This window comes from Ciona robusta, chromosome 13 (assembly GCF_009617815.1).
Source record: "Ciona robusta chromosome 13, ASM961781v2".
In the NCBI taxonomy this organism is placed as follows: domain Eukaryota; kingdom Metazoa; phylum Chordata; class Ascidiacea; order Phlebobranchia; family Cionidae; genus Ciona; species Ciona robusta.
In genome coordinates this window covers 3,432,801-3,451,523 of record NC_143247.1, presented here as the reverse complement: position 1 = coordinate 3,451,523, position 18,723 = coordinate 3,432,801, and the positions used below count along the sequence as shown (strand labels likewise).

Here is an 18,723-nt window from a genome sequence, read left to right as displayed (position 1 = left end):
AATATCCAAATAGGATGTTTTTTTTGTTTACCACCAAATAGGACGAGAACATAGAATAAAAAGGTGTCCAATTTCCCCCACCCTACTTTTTTTCATGCAGGCTATAGCGCACATATATCCAATCAACTCCAGTGCAGAAAGTTGGCATTTTTGAAATATCTTCGCCGCAGACTTTTTTTACAGGATCTGGCCACCAGCCATTTGGCCTGGCGGCGATTGCTTGGCTTTAAAAGTAAAGCTGAATGCCAAGCAGTCTGTCGTAATCCGCCCCGCGTTGATCGATGTGCGACCTTTACCTATTTATTGACCAATTTATTCTAAAATGTTTTTACAACAGAACAAGTCGTGGATTTATACGAACCGACGTTTAATGGCGGTTGTTAGAACACGGCTGTGTACGATTAGGTTATAAATCAAGTCAGTTGTTAAAATTCTTCCGTTATTTAAAACACGTAAAGTTACAACTGTCATAAAATTTGCAAAAACTTTATTTAGTTTAAATACAATTTGAAGCCAATTAAAAATTACTGTGTTTCAATTAATGTAACTTATTTATACTCGGGATAACGACAGTCGTTATAACACAGGTGTTCTGTTTCACACACCTCATGCCCGCTTACGAGTTACCACGTATGTAACTTGTTTATCTTCGCAGGGTTGGGCAACGACAGTAGTTATAACACGGATGTTCTATTCCATACACCTCGTGTATTTATGAGTTATCACGTATGATGTCACTCTGTAGGTGATTATTTTATGTACGGATGAACAATCCATTAGTGACTACTATTTTAAGCGGTTTGTTTTCAAATTAATGCTAAATGTCGTGCTTTAACCCAGGTTCAAATTATACAATACATAACACTACAACACGATCAGAAAGTAAATTTTCCGCCTAAAAGTGCAGGTCCGTGCCAAAAACATAGATATAGAAACACTAGAACGGTTATTATTTTTGCGATAAAACGTAAAGTTAGTAAAAACCAGAAGCGGTAAATATACAGTTGATTGGGGTAAGATGGGACATTTTATCATTTTTCTTGTCCTATTTGGTATTAACAAAAAACATTCAACGAATTATAAAACTGTGTCCTTACGACTCTAAAATAGCGTCAGGATATTTAGATATTGTGCGCCAAAAGTGTCCCATCTTACCCCACAGTACTATCTTATTAAATAAGTTATAAAAGCGTTGTTTACCCTCTCATTAAATTTCATTGAGGGAAGTATTTTCTAACACATTTGTTAATATTCCGCTTCTTTATGTTGTTTACAATAGGTATTATGACGTATCGTTTAAAGGAACTAGGTAATTTATGCGTCACACACACAAATTGTGAAACCTTCGCGTAAATAAGTTTTTACCAGAAAATAGCAAAACATATCAGGCTGACCAAGGCTGCCATCTCGCGGATGGATATTTTGCCGATTGTGCCAGCGCCAGAACCGGTACGTTTCACCACTCGACCATTGAGGGCCAAAGGGGGACGATAGTTGCCGCCAATAAGTACATTATTTGCAGCCGTTTTCTCATTTGCGTAAAGAGAGGTTTGAAGTACCTGCGCCTAGAAAATATAGATCCAATTGTGTGAAATATTCACCCGCAAGTCATGACCTTTGTAGTCCTAATCCAACAGTAATGTGTGTCAACAAAAAATGCTGTAAAAATAACTTGATTATGACGTACTAACCTGTGCTTGTGAGATCACTATCGGGTCTCTGAACATTGTCCAAACAACACTTTCAGCACAAGGTGGTGTTGTGAGCGATCCTCTATGGGGAGTGAGGTAGAATGGTTCATTAACATTTTAGAGTATTTGATTAAATGTAATTTATTTATCCTTGGCGGTCATTATAACGCGGGTGTTCTGTTTCATACACCTCGTGCCCACTTACTGACTGTCATGTATGTAACTTTGTAAATGTGCAACTTATTTATCCTCGCATGGCGGGGCAACGACAGTCATTATAACAAGGGCGTACTATTTCATACACCTCGTGCCCACCACATATGTAAAGACTTTGTTTCCTGTATAGCTTTCTCTATGTGTATCGATGTCAAATTACATCACCCTCTGTTATTTGAGTCATGTTCAAATTTAGCCCTGAGGAAACGATAAACACGATAAGAAACACATTAGGCCAATTTGAGCCGTTTTAAGAGCAAGAGGTTTCCTATACTGTGCGACTTGGCGCGATGTTACGAAGTTTTTGCCAAACATAATAATTTACTAAATACTTCGTGCAAACTTTTTAATTTTGCCCGCCGCTTAAGTGTTAACAGTTTTCATTTGCCCACAAGTTTACATACGTTGTAACTCGTAAGCGAGCACAAGAACATCTGTTTTATAACCACTGACATTGCCCTACCATGAGAGGATAAATAAATTACATTTATTTACAAAGTTACATACATGATAACCCGTAAGCGGCACGATGAAGTGTATGAAATAGTACGCCCTTGTTATAATGACTGTCGTTGCCCTGCCATAGCAGGATAAATAAGTTACATACGTGGTTACTCGTAAGCGGGCGCGAGGTGTATGAAACAGAACACCCGTGTTATAACGACTGTCATTGCCCTGCCATGCGAGGACAAATAAGTTAGATACGTTTAATAGCGGCATGGTATAGCAACTCAATGTAAGAATAAATAGGTGACATTCATATAATAGCAGTATTGCATTACCAGCTTAGAAAACTTACGGGTATCTGTAATAATCGTTGAAAGTCGCGGGGACGATTTGGGAGATCGGGAAGGGTGTTGCATACCTCATAACCTCGTTGTCATACGTCACGTTGCCATTACGTACAGGGTTAAGTATGACGTCAAAGTTAGTATTGTCTGTTGTTCCTTCAATCTGTGACGTAATAAAGATACATTATTACGGGATATTCTACATTATAGCTTACGCATCTGTATAGGAATCTGTGCTAGGTCAAAACAAGTTTCCAACGGAAAATACATGTTTACTAATGTTTTATAGCAAGCAAAGTATGAAAGAATAAAAAAATAAATGTAACTTATTTATCCTTACATGGCGGGGCAACAACAGTAGTTATAACACCAGTGTTCGGTTTCATACACCTCGTGCCCGCTTACGAGTTACCACATATGTAACTTATTTAATCTAGCTTGGCGGGGCAATGACAGTCGTTATAACACGAATGTTTTGTTTCATACACTTCGTGTCCGCTTACGAGTTACTACGTATGTAACTTATAAATGAACGGTTATGTTTAAGCTACATTTTAATATGTGGCCAAATAGACCCCTGGGATTTAAACGTGGCTATTTTAAACGACGGGAAAGCCGACTTAATTTGACCTTCCGTGTCTTAATTACTGATCTCCTAAAGTGGAAGCCTTTTAACTGCGAACTTAGTACCATGGGGCAAGATAGATACCGTTAGCACATAATGTCCCATATTTCCTGATCGTGTTTAAACAATTAGAGCTCTTTTAAAACGGCGAGGATTCGTTATATAGTTCTGTAAACAATTTTTGTTTGCTACATAAAAAAAATGAAAAAAATCCAAAAAAAAATAATCACTCACAAACTAACATACATGGTAACTCGTAAGCTGGCACAAGGTGTTAAACCCGTGTTATAACGACAGTCGTTTTCCGGCCACGCGAGGATAAAGTAAGTTACATTCACATTCATACCAATCCATTAGTGACCACTGGGTTGGAGAAATTGCCGTTAAGTGTCTTTCCAAGGACACATACGCCCCCAGTGGTAGCAGCCACGAGCTTTGAACCCATTTTTACAGGCAGGCGCGCTAACCAGCACTATGCCCTGGCGCCAGACAAACATAAACCAGTATGATGCGGTTAGGCATGCCATATTATATATTACCTTCACGAAGAATCCTAACACAGCCAGGCCGTCCGAGTTCGCCAATGCTACGCTTATGTTCGCGTATTTTGTGTTCACGTGTACAATGTGGAGTTCGCCAAAATATTGGACACCGTCCAACCAATGCTCGGACCCAGCAGTGCTGCCGTTAGCTGCCCAATGGAGATGAAATTGCAAAGCCTGGGTTGAAGTTAGATTAGTAACTGGTAACACTGTTGGGTAAAGTGTTATAAAAAACGTTAAAATATTAAGTCCAACCAATAATGAACAAACAATAATAAAAGATATAGATTTCGCCAAAAAGGAAACCATGAGTCTCTTTTTTCACGCTTTTAACTTTGTTGTATACATTGTTATGATGCTAACTTCATAGCCGTACCTTATACATTAGCTGTATGGTACACACTACAATTTACAACGTTGTTTTACCTGATAATTGCCGGGTAAAACCTTGGTGTCCGAGATGGTATAGCCGTTCTCCAAATTAACTTGTACTGTAAAATGCATATAGAGATTAAGTTAAGTTACAATTACATGAACATTAATTAGCCATTGACAGTTTCGCTGTACGATAAATCATGTTTTAAACAACTGACAACGGTCTATGTAAGTCGCAAGGATCTTGTGTGTTTTAATTCTTTGAATGTTCTTAGTATACTACCAAATGGGACGAGAAAATAGAATAAAAATATGTCCTATCTTTCCCCACCCTACTATAGAAACTTGTCCCATCTTTCCCCACCCTACTATAAAAACTTGTCCCATCTTCCCCCACCCTACCATAGAAACTTGTCCCATCTTTCCCCACCCTAGTATAGAAACTTGTACCATCTTTCCCCACCCTACTTCAGAAACTTGTCCCATCTTCCCCCACCCTACTATAGAAACTTGTCCCATGTTTCCCCACTATAGAAACTTGTCCCATCTTTCCCCACCCTACTATATAACAAAACAAGCCAACTTACGTGCATGACCGTTATTTGTGAGTTCCATCGCCGTCGGGGCAGCCGTGAACATAGAAGCAGAAAAACTTCCAAGTGTTGGATCGGCAGTGGTTTGAGCATGGACGATCTTGATCGGGGATTGGCTTGTCTTGGCGCAATCAGGAAAACTAGTTCCCCAAGCACCGGGTCCTGTTGTTAAATGTGAATATGTTAAAATGTGTGGGAACTAACCCCTATATGCATAGTATATAGGCTGTAGCTGATTTCTTTGCGTTATCGTATTCGAGCAGATAAGTGTATTTAAGCAATGCAAATTATATTCTATATGGGCGAGGTCATACAGCATGGGACCTGGGTTTTAGGGAAGAGTTGGTCCATTACTCCCATATTGTATATGTACATTCTATTCTATATGGGTGAGGTTCTACAGTGAGGCATGTCATGGGACCTGGGATTTAGACCAGAGTTGGTCCATTACCCCAACATTGTATATGCACATTCTATTCTATATGGGTGAGGTCCTACAGTGTGGCATGCCATGGGACCTGGAATTAGGTCAGAGTTGGCCTATTACCCCAACATTGTATATGCACATTCTATTCTATATGAGTGTGGTCCTACAGTGAAGCACGCCATGGAACCTGGGATTTGCGCCAGAGTTTGCCCATTACCCCTAAATAGCGATACTAAGCGTGTCTTAGGGGCGTGTTCCCTTTATTTGTGTGCTAGGCAAACATAGGTGTCAATACAGAGTGCGGTAGCAACGACTGCAGCAAACCAATTGAATAAATACAAATATTGGAGACTACCAAAGTATTGACATTTATATTAAATGAGGTATTATGACCAAACAATATGAAAAATCCAGTCTGCCATGACCTCACAGTGGTCATTGTGACGTGTCGTTTTTTAATAACTGGCCTATTGGAGTAGTCGGTTGCCGCCGGCGTTTTATGAAGTGTTAATTGCCATATACATGTTATGATATATTGTAGTTGGCACAAGTGTCAGAATCTTTTTACAAGTGTGGGAACTTATGTCGTATAGTGGCTTTAATACACGTGGTAATATCGTATAGTAAAGTGGGGCAAAATGGGACACCTTTCCATTCTTTTTTCTCGTCCCATTTGGTAGCAAACAAAAAATATCAAAGAATTATAAAACCGTATCCTCACAACTTCCATAGATCGTCACAACTCTTTAGTAGGTTGGGGGAAGATGGGACACCTTTTACATATAACATCGAAATGTCCTGATCGTGTTTCAAACAATTAACAACGATCTAAGGGAGTCGTAAGGATACGGTTTTTATAATTTTTTGAATCATTATTGTTTGCTACCAAATGGGACGAGAAAAAAAAGAATGAAAAGGTGTCCCATCTTCCTCCACCCTACTATAAAAAGTTTTGGAAAAATAATTTTAACAAAATACTGACCGTCGTTCCCCCCGTAACTCCAAGTCGCTGCGTTTGAAAAACCTTTGAAATAAATTAATCTGGATTAATTATTGTTTTAATTAATAATTTATTTCAAGGAATGAAATCTTTTGTTACAGATGCTTACCTATTATTAAAGTAGACAGCAGTAGAAGCACGACTGGTGTTCTGAATGAGTTCATTTTATTCTGGTATTCTACTATCACAATGTAACTATATGTTATCTGATTTTTAAAGAAGCAGATGCCTTTTACAATAAAATAATGAAAATGTTACTATTTTTATCCATAAATAAAATAAGGAGTTAATATGCTGCATATTGAATATTGATGAGACGTTTTAGAATATTTTGTTGTTTAATTTTAGTAGAATAGAAATCCTCCAAAAACAACCGGTTTTTAAGTTATCTTCTACTGCGGGGTAAATTGGGCCAACCCTTGCCTAAATCTTAGGATTATAATCTGCCATATCTAATCTACGCTGCATGTTTTCCATGCCGCATTCATTCACTTATTTACTTATTCTGGCATTTTGTTTAAATTGAAACGACTTTTTGAAATATGCGTAAACACAACTATAGGTTGGTCAACAGAAACTACGTTTACCAACAAGACAAAACTTTCTGCACTTTCCCGAAAAATCCTTCTCTCTTATTTTGATATTTGATACAAAACCAATATTTTAGGTCAAGAAAACACAGATTTTTACGATGTTACAACTTTTCGACTAACTACCCTCCGCTTACATAACTACTAACGCTGCAAAACGAGTCAAAATTCTGCCTTTTTCGAAAGATTTTTCTCTTTATTTCGAAATTTAATCCAAACCAAATATTTCCAGTGACGCTGAAACGATACGTCACAATTGGACACAGTGACGTAAAAATGACTACTGGGCCTCATGTTACGTTTAACCCATTATCCTACATGGTTACGTAACAATACATGGTTACGTCACAATACTGATACCTACCAACGCCCAACACCCTTTAAATACTAGCATCGCCTTTTTCGTGAAAATTAAGTAAGAAGCCCATTTGAGCAGATTGCGCAATCTTACTAGCGCCAAATCGTACTTACACCTATAGCTTAACAACACTTTACAGTTATTAAAGTAGCTTAGAATCCTTAACTTAAAGATTAATACTCAGCAAAATAGCAAATCCAACGCGGTTTATAATTAAAATTTGTAAAACACTTTTAACTTTTGTTAATCCTAATACACATTGATTGCATTTAAACTAAATGGCTGCAAAAGCTGTAGAGTGGATTTTAAATAATCGAGTATTTACTTTTTATTACACGGGATAATTCTGTTTCATTCTTGCTGACGCCCGACCAAAGTTTTGAGTACTTTCGTTTCAATACAATAATCTTTACAAAATTCTTTACAAAACTAAATAAATGTTTCACAGAAAAACCGCGAAACATGATTAAATCTCAAAACTAAATAAATATTTCACAGAAAAACCGCGAAACATATTTGAACTTCAATGTACAGTAATAATTTGCGCCTTTAGAAATACCGAAAATAACATTGTACAGTGAGTAGGGTGAGGGAAGACGGGACACCTTTAGCACATAATATCCAAAGATCCTGATCGTGTTTTAAACAATTAACAACGGGCTATGGGAGTCGTGAGAATACGGTTTATAATTCTTTGAATGTTCTCTGTTTAATACCAAATGGGACAGGACATAGAACGTAAAGGTGTCCCATGTTCCCCACCTTACTATATTAGAAATAGGTTAAACTAACTACAATGGAAAATATCAAACCTATACATTATAAATCAACGTAGGGAATTTAGGTTACTATGCCTGTGCAACAGCTGCAAAGGTCGCATTTAAAACAGTTAAACAAAAGTATTCAGAACTCTGAAAAATTTCTAAGTGTCGTATTCCCTTTACAATTGTTTGCATTTTAAAGCAGGAGAAGAAGTTGAGATAATGAGATTAAGACCGAAGCGTTTGGTTCCTAAGGTTTAACTGGACCGTGCAAAAGTGACCTGTATGCGGTGATTGATGGGCGATCCTGGCTATCCGTGTTAAGTTTTTAAGCGGCCAGTTTATCAGTGAGAATGAAGGACGAGTTTGCGAAGCTTGCGGTAGGAATGTGAACTCAGCGTAGTGCACGCGAGAAATTCTTTACAACTTTACAAAGAAGTTTTCCGTTAGCACATAATATGCACTATTTTGAACGCAATTCTTTACAGTTTTACATTTTTTACATCGTACTGTTGGGAAAATGGATACCAGCGTTATAGCACACAGTACTACCACATATTTTTAAGCCTTTTTTTTATGAAGAAATATCCTATTTTTTCCTATTTTATTGTAACACAAGCAGGAAATACTTCACCGTTTCACATTTTCCAAAAACTAGCCATTTTTAGGTATATTACTGTCAGTAAAATGGATACCGTTACCTAATATGCAATATTTTGAACGCAAGCGGGAATTTAGTTTTTTAAGTATATTACTGTGGGGTAAAATACCATTAGCACATAATACGCGCCATCTTTTTACGAAGAAATTTTGGGGGTATACTAATATGGGGGGTATACTACTATGGGATAAGATGGGTACCGTTAGCACATAAATCCCATATTTCATGATCGCCTTTTTAACAATTAACAACGCTCTTTTGGAGTCGCGAGGATTCGGTTATATAATTCTGAAAATATTCTTTGTTTAGTACCAAATGGGACGATGAAAAATGAAAAAAATGCGATTCAGTTAAAAAGTACGGAAGTACATACGTAGGTGATATAGAAGGAAAACAACAGTTGTTACACGCTATACGTTATATAGGGTTTGGAAGCAACGTAAAACAGCGGTTTAGGCGGGGCAGGGTTTCAAAGCAAATAAAACGGAACCCAATCGGCGGAACAGGAAAGAAACCTCATTGCAACGGGTGCAAACAAAGACTTGGCAACGCAACAGTGGGCACCCAGGTACAAATACCAGAGAGATCATTTGCTTTTTGCATGGTTTACTTTTAAAAGATACGCCAACGCTAAGATTTGCATATAGATCACCTCTTATTGCTGTTGATGGTATAACCTCCTGTTAACAGAGTAAGTTATTTCATGTTTTTTTTATTTAAACTTAATTGATATTATTATATCGTTTGCTTTTAAACGTGCTATAGTTTACCCAATTATAGTTATTGTAGAGTGGTGGAAGGCGGGACACTTTTAGCACATAATATCCAAATATCCTGATCGTGTTTTAAACAATTAACAACGGTCTATGGAAGTCGTGAGGATACGGTTTTATAATTCTTTGAATGTTTTCTGTTAACTACAAAATGGGAAGAGAAAATAGAATGAAAAGGTATCTATTCCATCTTCCCCTACCCTAGTACATATATATGTATGGCCGCTATCAATATCGCTACAAAAGCGACCTAACAAAGCGAATATCGTTTCAATTTAATTTGAATTCGAATATTAAGGTGAACATATTAAACACATGAATGTATATTTATACTCTATATACGGATGAACACATTATAAGGCATGGGATCTAAACCAGAGAATTATTATTAAATGATAAAGTAAACCTGCGAGGCACTTTAAGTTTAGATTGCAATAAAATAAATTAATTTGTTAACTTCCGCAATCCCTATAAACCAAGTCTCGGTCAAAATTACATAATATTTTCAAATGTAAGAAGTTACATAACCGGTAGATTTTAGCAGGAAATGGCAAATGTTAAATACGCGTTTTATGGATGAGTGAAAACGCAATGCTGGGTTAAAGGTGGGGAATGCAATCCAAACGGCGTGACTGCAGAACTTTGCAGAACTACTTTAAACTGAACCACAGCTAACAAAGAGTTACGCAACAAGGAATTCAAATAACACAGTATAGCTAAATGGCTTTTGTGCCATGTTCTAAGAGCCACGCGAGGATAAAGTAAGTTTCATTCATTCATTCATTCATTCATTCATTCATTCATTCATTCATTCATTCATTCATTCATTCATTCATTCATTCATTCATTCATTCATTCATTCATTCATTCATTCATTCATTCATTCATTCATTCATTCATTCATTCATTCATTCATTCATTCATTCATTCATTCATTCATTCATACATTCATTCATTCATTCATTCATTCATTCATACACCTATATATAGTAAAGTGGGGATAAGAAAATTAAATGGGTCTTATATCACAAGCCTAGAATTCTCGTATCTGCATTGGTAGTATATAGTAGAGTGGGGGAAGATGAGAAACCTTTTAATTCTATGTTTTCGTCCCATTTGGTAGTAAACAAAGCACATTCTTTAAATGATTGGTTTATTACTAAATGGGACGAGAAAATAGATTGAAAAGGTGTCCCATCTTCCCCACTCTACCATATACTAACAATGCAGGTACGGGAATCCTCTGCTTGTTTTATAAGACCCATTTACCGTTTACGCAATACTGAGTCCGAATAAATGAACTCAGAAAACCCGTTGTTGTAAAATCAATTACAAAAACAAAGCAAAACCTGTTCTTACAATTCGGCTCAAAATACAAAGTAAACTTATTTCTTTACAAACCCACCTAAACAATTTATTTCAATGTTACAACCTACATCACCCCTTAGAGGTAAGGTTACAAATACTGTATAAGAATCCTTTTAAACAAGGGCCTAATGTAACTTATATACACCTTGGCTTGACATCGTTGTAACACGAGTATCTTATTCAATACACACCGTGCCCTCAGTGAAAAGTCAATGACAAATACGTCCACAATGACAGCAGTGTCGAGCCTCAGTAACCAATGGGTGTTAGAGGCAGCCACCCAAGGACACATATACGCCCACAATGCGTCTAACCTTATTAACCCGTGACCTCCAGGTTGGAGTCGGGCGCGCTAATCAATATGTAACAACAACGGATGAAATTTCATTTTTGATAACGTATACTTAAATTTGAAAACAGTTTCTGTACACAGGACTTTTAATACATTGAGGCAATGCATTACGTATAATTTATTGCTGCAACGAGTTCTGGCCTAAATCCCAGGTCCCACAGCGTGCCACTGTAGGACCTCACCCATATAGAATAGAATGTGCATATACAATGTTGGGGTAATGGACCAACTCTGGCCTAAATCCTAGGTCCCATGGCATGCCTTACTGTAGAACCTCACCCATATATAGAATAGAATATACAATGTTTGGGTAATGCGACAACTCTGGCATAAATCCCAGGTCCCCTTGCATGCAGCAGGACCTGACCCATGTAAAAAGTAGACGTCATTCCACATGTATCGTATTATACACCGATGTAGCTGTTAATCATACAAGTGATTACACGTGTTAAAGTAAAATGTCAACGCTTGTAACCAATACGCCTGCGATAGTAGCTAACACCCGCTGTTGGTGATGGTATATAACCATTTAAAATCAATGTGAAACATGCTACGGGTTAAAACTACGTAAGAAATGCATCTCAAAAGCGCGGTTGTTTAACTAAAACAACAATGATGTTGTTATATACGTGATACAGTAGGGCGGGGGAAGATGAAACACCTTTTAGCACATAATATCCAAATATCCTGATCGTGTTTTAAACAACTAGTAACAGTCTATGGGAGTCGTGGGGATACGGATTTACAATTCTTAGAATTTTTTTGTTTACTTCTAAATAAAACGAGCAACTAGAATGAACAGGTGTCCCATCTTCCCCCATCCTACTATATATACATTTAAGTTCAGAAGCTTGGAGACTTTGTTAAATAAACGACACTTAATGTATCAAAGTCTAAACACTACGAACCAATAAATGACATATAGACATATAATTGACAATATATCAATACAGATATATATACACTAGTAGAATACAGAATTATGTAACCATATTCTAACAGCTCTAAAAAATCGTTGTTAGTTGTTAAAACACGGTTACGAAACATGGGATACTATGTGCTAACGGTATCCATCATACTCCACAGTACTATATAGACAGTACACACCTAGTATAAACTCGCATGTATATGTATATGAGTCTAAAACGTTCTATACAAACTATATATGGAACCAAAGCTAGCGGCATTTAAACCGTCACAGTCTATAGCTTAACGACCGTTTAGTTTGACGCATACAAAACTCTATATCGTTGTTGCTGCATGGCATAATATAGTAGGGTGGGGAAAGATGGGACACTTTTCATTGGATTTTCTCGTCCCATTTGGTAGTAAACAAAGTACATTTAAAGAATTAAAAAACCATATCCTCATGACTCCTATAGACCGTTGTTAATTGTTTAACACGATCAGGATATTTAGATATTACGTGTTAAAGGTGTCCTGTCTTCCCCCACTCTACTATACCACCATTCACCTATAAATAATATAACTTATTAAAATTAAACATAACTTATATTCTGCTGTTTTGGCTACCAAACATATATAAGTAAATTGCACCAACACTCTGTTACACCAACACTCTGTCTGGTAGCTTCGACGAGAAATTACAACACTTGTAGCGTACACGCCCTTATATAAATACACCTTGCGTTCACTACAGACTCAACAACCCAAATGCAAATCACCACCAAGTTAACTGCGTTTGCTTCTCTAAACTACCAAACCGCTAAGCACTTTGCACTGTGAGAGTAGGTTTAACAGCAACGATTTTGTCGTTTTGCTGCTAATTTCCTTCTCTTCGTTGTTTAATTAATCTGATCTTTGCTTTATATTTTGAATCTAGGTTTAGCAGCCACGCTTTTATTTTTGACACTTTTCCTTCATAATTTTTCTTTATCTATTTTTTCGTCCCATTATTTGGTAGTAAACAAAAAACATTCAAAGAATTATAAAACCATATCCTCACGACTCTAATTGACCGTTGTTAATTGTTTAAAACACGATCTGGATATTTGGATATTATGGGCTAAAAGTGTCCCGTTTTCCCCAAACCTACTAAATGTACTATAGCACTGGGAATGAAGACGGATATCATTAGCACATAATATCCCATGTTTCCCAATCGTACTAAAAGCCCATATTTTCCTCTATGTCCTGAGATATTTGGATATTATGTGCTAAAGGTGTCCCGTCTTGCTCCACCCTACTATATCATTATGCAGTCTTGTCTTCACGTCAAGCAGCCCACGGGAATTCACGCTACTATACATACATCGTTGTAATTACCATCAAATGCACACATTAGTGTATTGCCTATATATTATAATTCCAACATCGATTCGTTCACGTGACGTCACTTAGCAATGACGTCAGAGGTCGATATTCGTTTGATGTCAATGTTTCGTTACCATAATTATTATTGACGAAACAACGTAATGTGTTGCCGATTATAAGAACAGTTTCTGCAAGACATATGTGTACGTATAGGCATGCTATACCACTATGGGCTATATAGCTGTAACGAAAGTTAATTTAAATATAAAGCTTACTTGTTTATTATTTATCCTCGCATGGCGTGGCAACGACAGTTATTATAACACGGTTGTTTTAATTCATCCACCTCGTGCCCATTTACTTGAGTTACCACGTATGTAACTTATTTATTCTCGCATGGCGGGACAACAACAGTTGCTATAACCCAGGTGTTCTGTTTTATTCACACTACGATCCATTAGTGACCATTGGGTTAAAACAATTCCCTAAGAAAAAGTGCCTGTGGGAAAAAAAGGTGTCCCCTCTTCCCCCACAGTACTCTCTATATATAGAGTCCTAATACACTAATCAATATAACCTGTATCTCTAACCCACAATATACACTCCATTGCCAAACAGTAACCTAACTCAAACTTATACAATTTAGCAGATAAATATCAATACGTAGGCATATACTCATAAATGTATATATATAGTAGAATGAGGTAAGATGGTACACCTTTAGCACATAATATCTAAATATCCTGATCGTGTGTTAAACAATTAACAGCGGTTTATAGGAGTCGTGAGGATACGGTTTTATAATTCTTAGAATGTTCTTTGTTTGCTACCAAATGGGACAAGAAAATAGAATAAAAAGGTGTCCCATCTTCCCCCCCTCTACTATATACAGTTACACATATATGTGAAGTCTTTAATACACCAATAAAAACAACGTATTATAACCTGAACCTCTTAACCGCCAATACGATTCTCTAGTAAACAGTAGTTCAACCAAATCCAAACACCAACGACATATATAATACAACAAACACCGTGACATTTAGCACCGTCGGCATATCACATGTGCATAAACATGCGCCTATATACCCATATATATATGTTTTTTCGTGACAACGGTGAGCCTTACCAGTTACCATGTATGTAGCTCATTTACCCACGCATAATAGGGCAACAACATAAGTTATAACATATCTATATACATACAATATAATATATACATATACATACATCGGTTGTATAGTTAAACCACATATATATATAGTACATGTCCTAATACACTATTTGCCCTATACCTGCACCTCTAACCGTACATATACTCTACTAAACAGTAGTCTAACTAAATCCAAGCACCAACACATACACATACGATGCACGCCTAAAATCACACGGAATCTGATTATGTTGAAATTGACGAAACATTTTCTGCCTCCAGCGCTGATTGCGGGCAAAACTCCCATGCATGGAATGTTAATTACCTAAAGGGGTTTCTGAGTTCAAATCCCGGCGAGTAACTGTGTCCGCAACATTTTTACCGTAGCGTCATACTATACCGTTTACAATGACAATTAGTCTAGGTATTTTACCAAATATTCATCCCTTTTGGCGCTATATTCATTTTTCGTTAGTAGGTTGGGGGAATACGAGACACCTTTGGCACATAACATAGAAATATTCTCATCGTGTTTTAAACAAATAACAACGGTTTATTGGGGTCGTAAGGATACGGTTTTATAATTCTTTAAATTTTATTTGTATACTACCAAATGAGACGAGAAAATAAGAGTAAAAACTCTGTCCCACCTTTCCCCAATCTACTATATTATGCTTTTTGAATCTTTGCTAGCATAACCGACAAGACAAATATAATGTTACAAACATACTCATATTCATACAAGTAAAATATTATTCTGCAGTTTTTATGCTTTCTAGATTTTTAGCAGTGCTACATCTTAGCCTATCATCCCAATAGTCAGATACAGGCTTACTAAAAGCTAATTCTAAAAGGATCGTGACTCAAGGTTGCTTACAAAACAATGCTAAGTCTGTCGGCGATTATTAAGACTGTGGGCATAACACAACTCTATTTTGTCTCCTGCGGTACTCAGTAACGTCGGTCGGAATAGTATAATGGGGTACAAGAATATGGGACACCTTTAGCACATAATATCCAAATATCCGAATCGTGTTTTAAACAATTAACAGCAGGCTACGGGAGTCGTGAGGATACGTTTTTTAAACTTTTTTGAATTTTCTTTGTTTACTTTCAAATGTGTGATGGGGAAATAGAATGAAAAGGTGTCCCATCTTCTCACCCTACTATATGCAAAAAACAGTGAAACCACGAAAGTAAAGGCAAACGACAGCCGTTATAGAACGTTGATATCTAAAACAGAAGTAAAAAACTTATTCGCTACAAAACTAGACCTTTACAAGCTTAAATACAAAATAAATTTTACTCTAAACGAGACCGTTTAGAAGTTATAGCAAAACGACAGTCGTTATAACATTACGCATTGTGTTGCTTAAAACAAAAGCACAAAACCGACGAAACCGTGGCCTTTACATCCTAAAATGTCGAAGCAAATAACGATAGAGGTCCTCCGTGATGTTGGGTGTAATTGTATCTTCCCCATACAGGGCAAAACACAATCGTGGTCTGTATACGAGTGTGAATTTCATCACTTGGTCACGGGCTGTCACAAGTTTTGATTTTTGGGCACGAACAAGACGATTTACGTGAACTCATGCTTGCCAACGCATGGTTCTAGATCGTGCCGAATTTTTACAGACTTCAAGCGCGCATACTGTTATCCTTTTTCTGACTCATAGGTAAACCACTGCAGTAATTTTACACATGATTGGCAGTGCAGTTAAGTAAGTATACAAGACTCGCCGAACCTTTCACCGTTTTTACGCTTAATATTTTCGCTCTGTTGTGCATTCCTGCTAAATTCTTGTTTACACTTTCTGTCTAGTTTGTGAGCTTGGTAGTTAACTGATCGGCTGTTAACCCTCGCGAAGCATTCAATGAATTACAAAACCGTATCCTCACGACTCCCATAGACCGTTGTTGATTATTTGAAACACTATCAGGATATTTAGATATTATGTGCTAAAGGGGTGCCGTCTTCCCCACCCTACTAATGTACCCTGTAGTCACTTATGGGTTTTCTAAAATGCCAGCCGTACATTAAATATTAATAAAAATTAAAAAAATAATCACTCAGAATATTACATACGTGGTCGTAGGCTGGCACAAGGTCTATGAAACAGAACAACCGTCTTATAACGACTGTCAATATCTAGCATTAATCACCCACAAAGTAACATACACGGAAACTCGTAAGTTGGCACGAGGTGTATGAACACTTGTGTTATAACGACAGTCGTTTTCCGGCCACGCCAGGATAAAGTAAGTTACATCCTTCCATTCATTCACAAAGTCAAAGCTATCCACGGTTTCAATACATTGAATGGTGTAAAGAATATACATCAACATTCCAATAGGTTCAGATCACTGATAAAGCTACCACACGTATGGGAGTATATAGTGCTCGGTTTATCAAGTTATAACATGGGTGACTTCTTATACACCAGACACACATGGTGTTTTCATACACCTCATGCTCCTTCAAGAGTAACACGGGAATCTTCTTATTGTCAACATGGGTGTATTTTTATACAACTGCTATGACGTCACAAAAAGTAGACCGCAAAGTTACGTCATAATCAATAATTCTACAGTGGGATTGTCAGATAATGCGTATTATGTTACAACTTTAAAATTATGACGTCGGTATGCGCAATAGTGACGTTATAAACATATTTCTGTCACTATAGATTAACACTTAAAAAGATCTTTCTTTACATAGGGGTATCATGCTCATATTCTAATTTTTTGGTGACCCCGTTTGACCCCTGGATGGCGACGTCATAGCTAGGTAGTTCCCCAACACTGATATCATCTAATGGAATGCCCTTCTTCTTCAACTCGTGCAAGCGGGCTCTCTCCCGGAACTTTCTTTCTTCTTCCAAAATCTCTTCTTTGAATTCGTTCTCGTCGACAGGAATGTACCTAGCGTTTATTTATCTTCAGTGAGTCTTAGGGTGTCTGCCCCAATATTAAACAACAAGTGTTTTTTTACATTCAAGCCTCCAAACTGATACCATTGTAGGCGTATGTGACTCTGGACAAGACACTTAACGACAATTTCTCCAACCCAGTGGTCACTAACTGGTTGTCCAAATTATCAGCCATACAAAAAAAATCCACAAAATCCCCCACAAAGTAACACACATGGTAACTTTGTGTCTGGAACAGAACTCTGTGTTATACTGACTGTCGTTGCCACATCATCAATAAACAAGTTACGTTCATTCACCACTAAAACTATAACATATAACCATACCTGTATGCCAAGAACACAAACAGAATCGCAGCCACAAATATAAGTCCTGCAAACAAGAAGAATTCATCCGACTGCTTCTCGATTCCCTTTGCTTCAGCGATGATTAACACGATGATGTTTCCAAGAGAAACCGTGAAAAGCCAAATGCTTGTGAGGACGGACTTCATGCTAGGGGGTGCCTGGGTTCAAATACCGGTCAAGAGAGTTTTATGTTACATGGCTTGAAAGCTTAATTAAAACAGTTTAATACAAACTCAATAGTAACACAGGATAAGCAGGCACAGGATGTATGAAACAGAACACTCGTGTTATAATGACTGTCATTTCCCTATCATGCGAGGATAAATAAGTTACTTACGTAGTAACTTGTAAGCGGGCACGAGGTGTATGGAACGAAACACCCGTGTTATAACGATCGCCGCTGCCCCTCCATGCAAGGATGAACAAGCTGCTTACGTAGTAACTTGTAAGCAGACATTACATGTATTGTATTAAACTTATTTTATGTAATATAAATGTTATAATACATAAATTGTTATAGTTTTATATACATATACTGTTATATACTTACTTGTGTGTACGAGAACTCCAACCCTGTAATTGAGAGGAATACTTCACCTATGGTTATTATAAGGAATTGCGGAATCATCCACGCAACACTTATTGTGTTCGGGTTTAGGTCCAAGTTCTGTAAGATAAACATGTTAAGTAATATATCATGTATCATGTGTGTTTGTATAAGTGGACACCTATGTTATAACTTGACAGTGAGCATGAGGTGTACGAAACACCATGTGTGTCCGGTGTATAAGAAGACACCCATGTTATAACTTAACAGTGAGCATGAGGTGTATGAATACACCATGCCTGTCTGGTGTATAGAAGTATCTTGTGTATAAGAAAAGAATAAAGTA

At 37.2% G+C, this 18,723-nt stretch overlaps 2 protein-coding genes across 4 annotated transcripts in view; both read right to left on the bottom strand.

Moving 5' to 3' along the window:
* Nucleotides 1-350: 350 nt before the first annotated feature.
* Nucleotides 351-6,526, bottom strand: LOC149725868 (carbonic anhydrase-like). The gene is made up of 8 exons (XM_089891131.1): nt 6,370-6,526; nt 6,243-6,284; nt 4,828-4,995; nt 4,292-4,356; nt 3,863-4,042; nt 2,707-2,861; nt 1,692-1,773; nt 351-1,565 (listed from the first exon to the last, which is right to left on the bottom strand). The coding sequence occupies exons 1-8, from the start codon at nt 6,422-6,424 to the stop codon at nt 1,362-1,364; spliced, it is 951 nt and encodes a 316-aa protein (XP_089747257.1). The 5' UTR covers nt 6,425-6,526; the 3' UTR covers nt 351-1,361.
* Nucleotides 6,527-15,850: 9,324 nt separating this feature from the next.
* The window catches only part of LOC149725867 (solute carrier family 15 member 2-like), an 18,063-nt gene continuing 15,190 nt past the window's right edge, over nt 15,851-18,723 (bottom strand). For 2 of the 3 annotated variants that reach the window (XM_089891109.1, XM_089891111.1), the window contains exons 16-18: nt 18,381-18,497; nt 17,810-17,988; nt 15,851-17,475 (exon numbers count right to left, since the gene is read on the bottom strand). In XM_089891109.1, coding sequence (XP_089747235.1) covers nt 17,265-17,475; nt 17,810-17,988; nt 18,381-18,497 — 507 coding nt within the window. In that variant the 3' untranslated portion in view covers nt 15,851-17,264. Of the gene's footprint in view, nt 17,476-17,809; nt 17,989-18,167; nt 18,258-18,380; nt 18,498-18,723 lie in introns of those variants that run through there. The other variant, XM_089891112.1, reaches the window with a different exon arrangement.